General features: G+C 43.0%; 3 protein-coding genes and 1 pseudogene across 3 annotated transcripts; 2 read left to right on the forward strand and 2 right to left on the reverse strand.

Annotated features, from left to right (window-relative positions):
* Positions 1-8,301: 8,301 nt before the first annotated feature.
* On the reverse strand, positions 8,302-8,776 carry LOC117014811 (histone H2A type 1-A-like; annotated as a pseudogene).
* A 215-nt stretch (positions 8,777-8,991) lies between these two features.
* Positions 8,992-9,369, forward strand: LOC117014955 (histone H2B type 1-A-like). Its single transcript, XM_033093262.1, has one exon. The coding sequence runs from the start codon at positions 8,992-8,994 to the stop codon at positions 9,367-9,369; it is 378 nt and encodes a 125-aa protein (XP_032949153.1).
* Positions 9,370-10,262: 893 nt separating this feature from the next.
* On the reverse strand, positions 10,263-10,646 carry LOC117014845 (histone H2B type 1-A). Its single transcript, XM_033093099.1, has one exon. The coding sequence runs from the start codon at positions 10,644-10,646 to the stop codon at positions 10,263-10,265; it is 384 nt and encodes a 127-aa protein (XP_032948990.1).
* A 296-nt stretch (positions 10,647-10,942) lies between these two features.
* Positions 10,943-11,338, forward strand: LOC117014807 (histone H2A type 1-A). Its single transcript, XM_033093040.1, has one exon. It carries the CDS (start codon positions 10,943-10,945, stop codon positions 11,336-11,338), a length of 396 nt encoding a protein of 131 aa, XP_032948931.1.
* The last annotated feature ends 3,253 nt before the right edge of the window (positions 11,339-14,591 follow it).

The following is a 14,591-nucleotide window of genomic DNA, read 5'->3' on the forward strand; positions in this document are numbered from 1 at the left end:
AGAGTCACAGGTCTAGAGGTAACAGAGAAGAATCCAGTTGAACTTGTATCAGGAAAGGGGAGGGGTTCTGGGAAGAAGCAAGGCTTTGCGGAGGATCCGATGCCTGAGTTGAGTTTCTAAGGAGGACTAGGGTTCAGCTGGCTGTCTCCGTGGGGAGAACCCTCTAAACAGAACAAAGAGAGCGTGCAAAAGCATGATGTCATGAAACAGTGAGGCGTTTACTGACGTATTTGTAGCTTGATTTTGTTGGAACAAAATGTGAGGAACTCCTGACATGGAATGAGGCCGAGATGCTGATAACGGAAAAACCGCAAAAGGCTTTGTACACTGTACTAAGAACTTGGGGTGTTCTCAGCAGGGTGAGTCGAGCCGGGGCCTGGGGTGGGCTGGGAAAAGCATTCCCCATTGAAGGGAGCAGTGGCTAGTCTGTTTCAGTTGGTCATTGCCAGGCAGTCAAAGGACACGTGCACTGGATCATCTGATTATTCAAGGAGACTAGAATTTTGGAATTTTCTGCCAAAATTTACTAACTTTTCAATGTTTGAAACCAATTTAAAAAAAAAATGTTTAAAAACAAAGCATATCTGTAGAGCTCCACGGTTTTGTGGCCTCTGCTGTAGGTGATCGTGGGGGGAAGACACAGCTAAACATAGAGAAGGTGAATCAGTGGGGGAGGGGGAATGGAGGTGGGGGAGACTCACGGGGGGAGGGGCTCAGAGGACGTGCTGCTGCTGCTTATCCAGGAGAGAGGCTTTTGTTTTTCTTTTGGCTGAAGACAGGATGATAAAGCCACCAATTAGGATAGTAATAAAGAAGGAAGAGAAAGTTCAGGAAATAAAGAAAAGACATTCTGAGTCTTAGAATATGTGGAGTTTGAACATTTTGAGGTAAAAAATTTACACATTTTACAGATGAGGAATCTGCAAATGAGAGATGGTAGTTAATTTCCAGAGCTTTTCCCGTGATTAGAACCAGGGTTGATATGGCCCCAGTGGTTTCATCTTACCCCTGGACGTGTGCTGCCCACCCTGACAGCCACGTGTCGCTGGGGAGCACTTGACATGTAGGTAGTCCAAACTGACATGCACTGTCAATACAAATCGCACACTGGAGTTTGAAAACAATAAGAAAAAAGGGAATGTGAAGTACCTCAATAATATTTTGATAATGATCGCATGCTACATGATAATATTTTGGCTATATTGAGTTAAATGAAATATATTGTTAAAATTAATACCACCTGTTTCTTTTTTTTTTTTAACTTTTTTCCCCAATGTGGGTACTAGAAAATTTCAAATTAAATACGTGGCTTACATTATGTACCTATCAGATAGGGTGGCCCTAGACCACAACTGTCAGCAAGAAGCACTTTCACTGCCACCGTCTGTAGAGAACACCTGGATTTGGCCCATTTGGCGGACCTGTCCCATCATTATGTGTCACGTCTCCATAAGATGTGATGCTTCACCTCAAGGTAGAAGAAAAGAAGCACTCAGAAGGGAAAGCATGGGTTAGAGAAAGAGTAAAACTGATGTCATCTAGTTTCTGAAGCATCTCTGAGGAGCGTGCTGGGTACGGCGTCCTAGATTAGGAGCAAATCATGAGATGAGGACACTCATGAGCCTCTTTATAAATCCAAAGTGAATTGGGCACCATTCCTCGTGGGTACTCAAGGTCTCAGTCATCTTCCCCTCAGAAGTTTGTTGATAATCCTAACGAAGAAATGCTGAGGTAAAGGCCTAAGTAAGGGGAAAAGGATCGTGAGGAAAAAGCAGCCTGCAAATCAGACATTATCCACCTACTGAGTCCTTTGGATGTTTGTTTGGGGGAGGGGGAGCGAGTGTTAAGCTGTGGGCAATAATATCTTACTTTCTGTCACCTCCACCTTTTTAAATGCAATTCTGCAAATAGATTTTGACGTGGAAATAAACCTGCAGCTGGGAACAAAGATGCACTGGTAATTGATTTTCTGTTGTGACCTTTGAAATGTGCTACCCAATGGTTTGACAGACATCTACTTCTCTAACTCAGGGTGGGGAGAAGGAGGAGGAGAGAAGGGCAAGATCCAAAAGGAATCCACACGGCCAAGCCTTCCGGGTTCTGAGATGCCCTGTGAGTTCTGTCAACAAAAGTTCACTGCTACCAAAACAATGCGAATGGGAGTACCCAACCTGGGATGCAGTGAAAGGAGAAACTTTATTCAGGTCAACTTGTTTCCAAACAAGACACAGCCTCCCTGGTAGAAACAAAAAGTGCCCTTCACCAGGACACAGGGGAGCTCAGCTCATACAGAAAAAGTGCCCGCCCCAGTCCCTGATTGGTCCATTGTTATGCAAATGAAGAATTCAAACTTGCAAAATCTGATTGGTCCACATAGCACCTTCCGGATTAGTCATTATGGAGCCACTCTGATTGTTCAGTATGGATGCAAATGAGGATATATATGTAGCTGTGCAGGTCTAATTAGATGGGGCAAGTCTCACCCCATTGGTTGAAATACAATTCCAGGAAGTTCTTTATAAAGGTCTGTGCTGCTGGCAGGAACAGTGCAGGAGGTTGGCAGCCCAGACTGTGGCTTTCCCTGAAATGTAGAGCGCTTGAGAATTCTACGTCAGCAACAACTTCTAGACTCTGGTTATGAATTTGAGCCCAATTAGCCACAAGGAGTCCCTTCTTGGCAGATATATTCCTTTCTGGGGTCAACAGTTCACATGAAAGTGTGAGTTGCCAATAATCACTTGTACTCGTATGTGTGTGAGTATAAAGGAGGAGGATGGGAAATAGGATTTTAAGAAAGTTCACTGGATTTTATTAAAATCCCCTTTGATGTTTATTGAAATAGCTCAATCATGACTTAAATTGTGTTCTCAAGTTATTTTCATTGTCAGATTGGCTTTCCGATGAATAAGTGACTGTGCATGAGTGGGATATAAGGCTGTTTCGTTTTAAATGGTAACACTTTGTAATACCCAATGACGCCATCTGTTATGTACAGGTTTTTCTCTCACTGGCTGGAAGTTGCCTCCTGAGAAACAGCAACATATAGAAGTATTGAACCTAGGATCTGACATCCTGAGTTCCATCTTAGGTTACTTTACCCTCAACGAAGTCACCTGACTTTCACGGGCTATCATTTCTTTTAATGTAAAATAGAAGGCCAGATTGAAATCTAACTACTATTGACCCTGACAAGGAATATACGTGCTAAGAAGGACTCCATGTGATTAATGGGGCCAAAATTCATAGCCAGAATCTCACAGCCATTGTTTATAGGGGGCGCCTCACACACTCTGCCCTTCAAGGAAAGGCAGACCAGGATGCAATCCTTCTGCACTGCCCTCCTGCCCTCAGAGCCTGAGCCTTATAAGGGAGTTCCTGGAATCATTTTGACCACTGGGACCTGCCCCTTCTAATCAAAACTGCCTGTACAGCCGTAATCTTGTTTGCATCTTCATCTGCCATTCCTGACCAATCCCACTGTGCAGACTTGGGAATCTTGATTTGCATAAGACTTGACTTGCACTGAGTTAATGGGGGACCGGAGACAACAACTTCTCTCAAAATACCAATAGGGAAATCCCCAACTTGGGAGTTCACTGAGGGAGGAAACTTCCAGTTGAAAACAGGGCGATTTTAAGACAGCTCATCTGTGGAACAACCCCACTGCAGAAAAGACCAGTTGTGAAGGGTCAGGAACCTGAGAACTCTTCTGATCCAATCACCCCATATCTAGGTTGCAGATAAGGAATCCATAAAGTAATTTATTATAATAAGTAAAAGGAAAAAAATAGCATATGCTTGCCGAGTTACTGCTAAAGTGTACATTGCTAATAGCCACTATTTGTTTTTAATTAAAAATTCTTACCATTCTGGGGATAATACAAACCAAATGAAAATCCCACATTATTCTTTAGAAAGTGTAGTATTATTCTGATTATAACCAGCAATAAGATAAGAAAGCTCCCAATCACCACTTCTATTTATCATCATTCCCAACTATCACACAATGCATTTAGACAAGAAAGTTAACTACTGAAAACTACAGAAACAAAATTATATGATTTTCTTGCCTATCTGGAAAACCCTACAGAAAAAAAGGCAGAAAAATAGAAATGACAGAATTCAATGAGGAAGCTAAATATAAAATTACAATACAAAACTCAGTAAGTTTCTATCTACAAAAAATAGTCAGAAAACACAATAAAAGAATCCCTTTTAATAGTCCCCTACAATAAAATAATAAAAAGGAGGGCACTGGGAGATAAATTCCATGAAATGTGTGTAAAAGCCCTACAAGGAAAATGATAAAGTTCTATAAGAAGTACATAAAAGTCTTGAAAAAACTCAAGGAACATGTCTCCTTAAATATGTATTCACATTTTTTATAAATATTTTGTTCTATATAAACTTTGAATTTAATGCAATTCTAATAGGACTTAATTAGAACTGAAAAAAAAGTGTTACAAAGTGCATTTGGAAGAAAAGAACACACAGGTCAATTCTGAAAAGTACAAAGGGCAGTTTACACCATCTGATAAAAAGTAAAAACAAACTTACATTATGGTAATCTTTAAAACCAGGAGGAAAAAAGGTTTTCAAAAAGCCACCAAACATGAAATGATGCCACCCCTCACTATTTAAATAGTAGAAATTCAATCTGGCTAATAAGTCTAACAGCAAAGCATCACTTTTACATGATCAGATGATAAACTAAACTGCGTTTGGCCAAAGGACAGGTTTTTTCAGACAGGTAAGTATAAGCAAATCTTATCCCCTAGCAGGAAATAGTGGAAAATCGAAAGGCCTCCTGACACATCAATGTGTGCACCCAGGTGCATTACTTTCCAGAATCATTCTCCCTCTGACCACTGTTGATGGACAGTGAGTGGACATATGATTCCACATGGGCCAGCGGCACTCCTCTGAGACCTTGGACTCGGGTTAAGGAAGGGAGTCTCTAAAAGAGGATGAGGCTGAAATCTATAAAACTGAGCAGCCAGCGGGGAACTCTTCTTCAAAGTGCTGGTGAAGGAGGCCCCCCACCGTGATAGCCTTTCGCTTTCCGGGTGGGTGATGGGAACAGGAGTACTCTCCAATCAGCGCTGACCTGAGGTATCTCATTTACAGTCATTTGCCTCTCGATTTTAATTCCAATCAGAAATGCCTCATTTGAATACACGGTGTATAAATAAGATATCCGTGGCTTCACAACCAGCCTCTGTCTTTTCCTCAAGGTAGTGGAAGGCTGTGTCTCCTACTTCTGATGTCATCTCCTGCCCACGAGGCAGGTTCAGCCCTGCATTGGCATCGCTACGGAAGGAAGCCGTGTGGCTGCTGAGGCCCGGGGGACTGGCCAGGCTCACGGTGTGCTGGGCACTATATCCTGTCATCAAATACATCAGCTACAGGAGCTTTCATCGGGAAAACACGAACATCCAACAGCAGATGCTTTTCAGAGCTGCTTAAGACTTTCAGGTAAGAGTGTCATCTACCGAACTTGATTCATCTGTTTGTTTTTGGATTTGAGACCCTTCCCTGATTTTTTAAAAATATGTTTGTTTTTCAATGACGTTTCTAACTTAATTTTGGATTTACAGAAAAGTTGTAAAGATTGTCCCGTACACCCGTCATGCAGCTTCCCCTGTTGTCCACATTTGTGCATTTGCCACGACTAAGGAACTAACATGGTACATTACTGTGAATTGAATGCTAAACGTTGTTTGGATTTCATTATATTTCACCTAATGTTCCTTTTCCGTTCCAGGATCCAACTTAAAATATATGACATGTAGTTGTAATGTTGCCTTAGCTGCTTCTGGGCTGTGGCAATTTCTCAGAATTTCCTTTTTTGATAAACTTGATAGCTTTGAGGACTCGTAGTCAGATACTTTGTAGAATGTTCCTCGCCGTGGATTGGTCTGATGTTTTTTTCAGGGTTAGACTGGGATTATGGTTGTTGGGAGGAATCCCAGAGAAGAAAGATGCTCTTCTCAGCAGTTCATATTAATGATACGTGCTATCAACATGGCTGATCACTGATGATGTGAGAATGAATAAAGGAAATCTCATTCAAAACGGAACAGGGCAGCCACGAGGAGCTCTCATGCACTACACTAGAGGCAGCCTACATAGGCCGGCAGGAAATAAGATTTCCGCTCCATCTGGCAATAGCAACTGCCCTTGCCTGCAGTCAATGAGATTAGAACTCTCACGTTCCTCCAGTGAAATTTTAAAGCAACCCCTCCCTACTTCCTCCTTTCCTCTATAAAAGACTGCTCCTCTCCTTTGTTCTCAGGACTTGCCTGTGGTTCCCCATAGATTTCTTGTCCCAAGTTGGAAATTCTCTGCTATTTCCGAATAAACTCACTTGTTGCTCAATGACCTGTTTAATTTTTAAGATTGACAATGTTAACATTGATTATCTGGCTGAGGTAATATTTGCCAGGTTTCTCTCCTGGAAGTCTCCCCCTTTCTCCCCTGCCTTTCCACACTCTGTGCTCTGGCAAGTCTGGGGAGTTAAACTACACTTGCTTGATGGGAGAGCATCTATATAATTTGTTTGGTATTCGGTGTAGACTTATCACATAGCCCTACTTTTATTTACTCAACCATTTATATCAGCATTCTCTGATTTTAAAATAGCACATTTTAAAGTTTTTAATTGCCATGTTCTAAATGTTATCTAATTTTATCCAATATCTGTACAATTTCCTTTTTCAAAAATTTTCCTTCCTTTGGTGTCCTCCCCAACTGCAGGCCTCAATCCATATTTGTGTACATCAATGTTACATAGAAGTTAGAAAATGAAGGAAGAGGAGGGGTGGGAGGGGGTCCACAGTGCCTACAGAAAAAGCTCATAACTAGCTTTGATTAACTGCCTCCAGCCAAGTATCTGTTTATAACAGATGACAAGAGGGTCTGGAGCTAGATAAGGATCTGTGTCGACAGACCTCCACCCATCACAGGAGGTCACACCTCCCTTGGAAGAGCATGCACCACTTTTCCTGCCAAATCAGCGTGTAACTCCCTCACCTCACCCAGCAAACCAGAAGTCCTCTAGACAGGAGCTCTCTTGCTCTCCCTTACCCTCAAGCTCTCTGGCCCTCGCTTTCTCCTCCACCTCAGCTAGGCCCATTCTCTTCCCTGAGAATGTATCCCTAATAAACCCTGCTTGCATATTAATCAGCTTGCTGACCTTTGATTCTTCACTGTGTTGGCAAGAACTGAGACTCCAGTAACATTTATTCAGAAATGATTGACTCTCATAACTACCTTGATTGTTCCTAATTAACATATTACATAGTTATTCTCATCTTCTTATAGAACTTTATACTTCACACTTAAGTGTCTAGCAATGTTTGTTTCAGACAACCATTGAGATTCTTTGAGATAAAGTAGACCTAAATATTGTATAGTAATTTTGTATTTGACAGCTTAACTAAATGTTCATTTGCTTTTCAACGTCTCTTGATGTTGACAGTACAAACAGATCAACTGCTACTATTTCGTCCTTTTTTGTGTGGTTAAAATGCCTGAAAATTTTGACAAATTCCCTAATATTGCAATTTCAAACTTCTTACCACATTCCAGTCTTGGAGACTGACACCATCTCTCCATTACACATGGTAGTTATCAAGCTTCTTTTGGAGATACATCTTTTTCTACATTTTAAGGAAAAATTTTTTACTAAGCATGTATGCGATGCCATGGATCTAATATTCACATATGAACCTTTATGAAATGTTAAGATTAACCTGCTTTCTAATACTTGGTCTGATACGTCATGTCTAAACACTTCACACTGAACCATACATACTAGCATGTTTGATAGGAAAGTCGTTTGAAAAAGGCACTCTGAAAGCTTGCATATGCAGCCTTGCTAGATTGGCTGATATCCTGTAGACTGCCACCAGTTTTCAACTATCTTGCGTTTGTTCTAATCCAATCACCACTTAACTCAATAAATTAGCTTCAAATAGGATTCCTCTGCTCACACTGTGCTGCAGCAAGGAGCCTTCTACAACTGGTCCCTAACGAACTAAAAAGGGCATCCCGATGAGTACCCAAGTGACCCTGAGCTTTTTGTTTTTCAGCAACACTGGTTATTGGAAGCACACAGATCATTTCTAGAGTGCGGTTTTGCAAGCAGCTATGGCCCACACGTTACTGCTACAGAATACCACTGCAGCTCTTTGGTCTTACCTAACAGCCTTCACTGATAATGTGACTGGCTCTGAAAAGAGCCTTTGGTTTCCCTTTCCAGATGTTCAGACCCCTCACCGGGTTTCACCACTGGAAAGATTACTTGCTCTAGACTTTGTGATGGTGGCTCTCGGTCTTCTTGGGGAGCAGCACGGCCTGGGTGTTGGGCAGGACACCGCCCTGCGTGATACTGATGACTTTGCCCAGCAGCTTGTTGAGCTCCTTGTCACTGTGGATAGCCAGCTGCAGGTGGCGCGGGGTGGTGTGCGTCTTGTTGCGGGCCGCGTTGCCCGCCAGCTCTAGGATCTCAGCTGTCAAGTACTCCAGCACGGCCGCCAGGTACACGGGCGTGCCGGCCCCAATGTGCTCGGCGTAGTTGCCTTTGCGGAGCAGGCAGTGCATGCGACCCATGGGCAACAGCAGGTAGGCTCTGCAAAAAGAAGACTTGAACTTGGCGCGTGTCTTGCTGCTCTGCTCACTGCTCCCAAACATACTGAGAGCAGAAGTTTTAACGGAAAAGCAACCCAAACACGCTCTACAGGGCCTATTTAAAGTCTGTCCGGAGATTGTGACTTGCTATCTGATTAGCTGATGGAAAGCCAATCAGCAAGCATTACTGGAATCACCTACTTTACATACACGTCATAACCACTGTCCAATCAGATCTTGGCTGCCCATTACGTCATGTTAGTGCCGTGCCAATAAATACCACTCTTTTGGACACCAGGTGCTGTTTTTTTTCCTTAGTACCAGTGGGAGTTGTGGAAGGCAGAGGACAAAACACTCATCATGCCAGAGCTGAATTCAAAAAGTGCCGCTATTGCTAAGAAGGGTTTCAAGAAGGCGGTGACTGATGCGCAGGACAGCAAGAAGCGGAAGCGCATCCGCAAAGAGAGCTATTCGGTTTACATTTACAAGGTGCTGAAGCAGGTGCACCGGGAGACTGGCATCTCATCCAAGGCCATGATCACCATGAACTCCTTCGTCGCTGACATCTTTGAGCGCATCGCGGGCGAGGCGTCGCGCCTGGCGCAGTACAACAAGCGCTCGACCATCACGTCCCGGGAGATCCAGACGGCCGTGCGCCTGCTGCTGCCCGGGGAGCTGGCCAAGCACGCCGTGTCCGAGGGCACCAAGGCCGTAACCAAGTACACCAGCTCCAAGTAAGTGCGGCTTGTGCAGCACTCTTTAACCCAAAGGCTCTTTTCAGAGCCACTCACATTGCTTAAGGGGCTGTGAGCTCTGCTCACCTGGTTAATTAATGTATGTGTTACGTCTTAATCCTCGGAGTGTCAAATGGAGTAGTTGAACGGTCATTGCGCTCAATGTTATATACGTAGTATATACAAAAAGACTGCTCTGACCTTTTTGGGGCAGCTAAAAAGTAAGCTATGCAATAGGCAGAAACTTCCTTACTATCTATCTGCCATCTTAAAAGGCATCTTAAGAAAAAAGGCAGCCCGTATTTCCAGGACACTCAGCTCACGAAATAAATTTCTATATAGGATTTTGCTGAATTAAATGGGCCACCTGATCAACCTTGTACTGACAACCGTAAATGAGACCTTGCCAGACTCAGCTCTAATGCATCTTTTGGAGCAAAAATTGAGACCTTGTCTTGTTTATTACGAGATAAACTTAATCTTTATCCCAAAAGATGCATTAGAGCTGATGTTCCATTTGTCAGTAGAAGGTACAGGTGGCCCATTTAATCAGCAGAACCCTAAATAGAATTTTAATTCGTGGGCTGAGTGTCCTGAAAACACGGGCTGCCTTTTCTTCTTACGATGTTTGAAGATGGCGGATAAGGAAGTTTCTGCCTTCCTTAGGATTACTTTTTAGCTGTTGGCTGCCCTAAAGAGGTCAGAGCAGTCTTTTTGTACACTACGTAGTAACTAACATTGGGAGCAATCACCGTTCAACTACTCCATTTGACACTCCGAGGATTAAGACGTAACACATACATTAATTAACCAGGTGAGCAGAGCTCACAGCCCCTTAAGCAATGTGAGTGGCTCTGAAAAGAGCCTTTGGGTTAAAGAGTGCTGCACAAGCCGCACTCACTTGGAGCTGGTGTACTTGGTGACGGCCTTGGTGCCCTCGGACACGGCGTGCTTGGCCAGCTCCCCGGGCAGCAGCAGGCGCACGGCCGTCTGGATCTCCCGGGACGTGATGGTCGAGCGCTTGTTGTACTGCGCCAGGCGCGACGCCTCGCCCGCGATGCGCTCGAAAATATCAGTGACGAAGGAATTCATGATGCTCATGGCCTTGGATGAGATCCCAGTGTCTGGATGCACTTGCTTTAATACTTTATAGATATAAATCGAGTAGCTCTCTTTGCGGCATTTCTTGCGCTTCTTTCCCTCCTTTTTTTGCGTCTTGCTAACAGCTTTCTTGAAGCCTTTCTTAGAAACAGTGGCGGTCTTCGAAGTCAGCTCCGGCATGACGAGTACTCAACTTTGCAGGTATAACTTCCACACCAAGCCGTGGGGTAATGCCTGGTGTCCAAAAGAGCGGTATTTATAGGCGACAGTGACATGCCGTGTTGGGCAGCCAAGATCTGATTGGACAGTAGCTAGTGACGTATATGTAAAGTAGGTGATTCCAGTAATGCTTTCTGATTGGATAGTGGCCCATCAGCCAATCATATAGCAAATCACTACCTCCGGACAGACTATAAATAGTCCCCCCCCACCTGCTTCAACGGTCTTTTTTTTCTGTTATAACGGGCTTGTTTGTCATGTCTGGACGTGGAAAACAGGGCGGCAAGGCGCGCTCCAAGCCGAAGTCCCGTTCATCCAGAGCTGGCCTGCAGTTCCCCGTGGGCCGCGTTCACCGTCTGCTCCGCAAGGGCAACTACGCGGAGCACATTGGGGCCGGCGCGCCCGTGTACCTGGCGGCGGTGCTGGAGTACCTGACGGCCGAGGTCCTGGAGTTGGCGGGCAACGCGGCCCGCGACAACAAGAAGACGCGCATCATCCCGCGCCACCTGCAGCTGGCCATCCGCAACGATGAGGAGCTCAACAAGCTGCTGAGCAAGGTCACCATCGCGCAGGGCGGCGTCCTGCCCAACATCCAGGCTGTGCTGCTGCCCAAGAAGACTGAGAGCCACCATCACAAAGTCCAGAGCAAGTAATTTTTCCAGCGGTGAAACCCGGTGAGAGGCCTGAACATCTGGAAAGGGAAACAAACCAAAGGCTCTTTTCAGAGCCACTTACAGTTTCTAAAAAAGAGCTTAACAGAAACAGTGACTGATTAGGTGAGTTCAGTAATACACTTATTTGTTAAACCAGTAGGACTGGGAAACATGTTCAGATAATACCGTGTTTCCCTCAAAATAAGACCTAACGCAGCGGGACAATCAGATCTAATGTGTCTTTTGGAGCAAAAGTTGATTTTTGCTTCAAAGGGACACATTGTCCCGCTAGGTCTTATTTTCAGGGAAACGTGGTAGGTCTCGGAAGCAGTTTACTATAATGTGCAATAAATTTGACCACAGAAATGGTCTCGGGTGGAGTTGCTTTTTCACAGCAGAGTAGATAGCCGCCTAGCATGCTGGCGGATGGGAAAAGGAGCAAATTTAGGATTGCTGTGACAATTGTCAAGTGAAGGAAAATGGAATCCAATCTTAGCATTTCTAGTAAGGACAGAGATGAAATGAATGGATTAGAGGCTAAGAAAGATAAACTTGGGCAGCTTTTGGCTCAAATTTTGTTTGGAGAGCATCTATAGGATGTCAGCCAAGTAGCTCGCATATCTAACTTGCAGCTTCGCTCGTTTTCCCAAATGACTTCTAGCACGGGCTTTCCTTCCAGAAATTCTAGGATGCTTCCACGTCATGAAATCTGCAACCACAACGTGTTAGGCCAAAAGACAAAAGGCACATAATATTTGAAACGTATGTGAAAAACAGTAGAAATGAATAATGGGTTTCTGAGTATATAGGTTACATCTCAAAGAAGCCTAATACCATTTTGATGGTAAGATAATAAGTCAGTCATGTGACAAGGCAGTTTTCAATTCAGGAATATTAGCCACTGAATTCAAGCAGTTTAATCACTGAAAATGAAACAAAATATTTTGTTGATCATTGAGTACCGCATATGAGTAAACACCCACAGAAAAAGCTGAAAACCGGGAAAGCAGTCAAATGCAAAACTAAAAATGAAACCATCAAAAGTCTCTCCAGGCAGCCGGCCACTAGCGTGAGTGGTCCTAGGCTGCTTTGGGCTACTGTGTGCTGCCAGTAGTGGCCAGTGGCTACTGTGAGTGGCCGGCAGCCAATGTGAGTGGCCGGCAGCCTGCGTGAGTGGCTGTGAGCGGCTGTGAGCTGCTGTGAACTGCCGACTGACGACTGGTGACCGACTGCGTCAGCTGGGGGGAGCGCAAGGCTCATAATACCAGCATGGGCCAGGGAGCTGTGTCCTACACAACCGGACAGAAACAACGGCTTGAACTGGAGTGGGTGTGGGCAGAGACTGAAGAAGGGGGAGAAAAAGTCTCAAACAATGCAAAACAAAAACCTGCTCATTCATAACTGCAAAAATTTCTTAAAACATTCACAAAGTTAAAAATTACCTTAATACTTGTGTCCATAAAATTATCCCCAAAACTATAGAATTGGTGTGTTTTAAAATTACAAGGACATAGTTTTTAGAAACCTATGTTAACAGAAAAAATGCTGATGAAATAGCAGTGTCTCAAAAAAAAAAATTACTTAATTTGAACCTATGAAGCAATGAGGACTAAGATAAATGGAAAAAAACTTTTGAGGTCATCAATGAGTTACCATCCTTTTAAAACCCTGAGCTTCCAACTGTGTATCCTCTTAGACGTTGAAGGAAAAGTGAAATCTACAGCTGATTAAATGGTTCCAGATTATGAACATTATTCACAGTTTTGAAGAAATGTGATATAATCTAGTGAAGAAAGCATGCTACGGTGTTTCCCTGAAAATAAGACAGGGTCTTATATTAATTTTTGCTCCAAAAGATGCATTAGGGTGTATTTTCAGGGGATGTCTTATTTTTTCATGTACAATAATCTACATTTATTCAAATACAGTCGTGTCATCTTCTGGAACATCGTCTTAATGTGCTGAATGCATCTGTCTGGTCGAGATCTTAACTGGGGCTTAGCTTTGGGGAAACATGGTTCTAAGTGCAGCACAATGTAAGTGTACCATTGCATGTAAGTGCATCACTTACCTACTTCATTGCCTCCCATTACGGTGCCCTGAGGCCTATCAGGCAATGAACAGGTGCTTTACTTTAAAATACCAGGTACTTTCATATTCACTTAATAGTGATTAGTCTATTTTGTCCAATAAAGTGATACATACAACTTACAAAGTTTACATGGAAATTTCAAATAGGAGTGGACAAGAATTACAGTTAAGCTGAAAACGTCATTATCAATAACATCCCCTTCCCAATCCTATCATTCATCACCTTTTATGTCATTTTACTAATTTTAAACCTTTCATTGTTAAATTTTTGAAACATAAATTTGAAAGACTAGTATGATAAACACCCACATTGCACATGTGAAATTGTACTTGAGTTTTATCTCCTGAAAAAAGGATATTCTCTTATAATAACAATACCATTTTCATACCTAGGAAAAATAGCAATTCCCTAATACCTAGCTTACTTTCAAATTCCCCCAATTTCCTCAAAAATTTTTATAGCTCGTTTTATTTTAGTTTTTGTTTTCAAATGGAATGTGATATTTGTGCTAACCCCCTCTCCCAAAAGTGTGTTAAATTCAAATTTTGCTATAAGGGCATATGTGCATAATGATTACCTATTTTACATTTAAGAAGTGCAGAGCAAAACCAGAGATTTTTATACATTTTATTGTAACTATGTTTGGGTGAGCTAACTGGGTTGAAGAACCAAGATTCTGCAAAACACCTCACAATTGTGCATCGGTGATATTATCTTTTAAGCAAAAGGCAGAAACTAAACATCTCGTGAGCACTGTCATGGTTTAAGCCATCATTTGTGCTGGACTAGATACATTTCTCTATCATCTCCAGCAAAGCACCCTTTAAACATCTTTCCTGGAACTTGCTGGATAGGCAGGCCTCCAGGACATGACTGATGTCCTTTCTTAACCTTTGACGCTGAGCTACGTGATGACCGAAACAATTGAAACCCTTAGTTAAAGCCCATACCTACCTCTCAAGACACTGATGCAATGCCTAACCATGCTTACTGTTAACTGTTGGCTTTGCCATCATTATTTGATGACATTGTGTGATATAGTCAAGAATATTAGTCAAGGAGTTTTCTAAGCAGTTGATTTAGAAACTGTCTATAGAGAAACATCTAAAGAACTGAAAACAGAAATCCAAATATATTACTAAAAAAAAAAAGCTCCTTTTT

Source organism: Rhinolophus ferrumequinum, chromosome 22, assembly GCF_004115265.2.
Source record: "Rhinolophus ferrumequinum isolate MPI-CBG mRhiFer1 chromosome 22, mRhiFer1_v1.p, whole genome shotgun sequence".
Taxonomy (NCBI): Eukaryota; Metazoa; Chordata; class Mammalia; order Chiroptera; family Rhinolophidae; genus Rhinolophus; species Rhinolophus ferrumequinum.

Coding starts and splice junctions, on each gene's coding strand:
- LOC117014955 (XM_033093262.1), top strand. CDS start 8,992: ATGCCAGAGCTGAATTCAAAAAGTGCCGCTATTGCTAAGAAGGGTTTC.
- LOC117014845 (XM_033093099.1), bottom strand. CDS start 10,646: ATGCCGGAGCTGACTTCGAAGACCGCCACTGTTTCTAAGAAAGGCTTC.
- LOC117014807 (XM_033093040.1), top strand. CDS start 10,943: ATGTCTGGACGTGGAAAACAGGGCGGCAAGGCGCGCTCCAAGCCGAAG.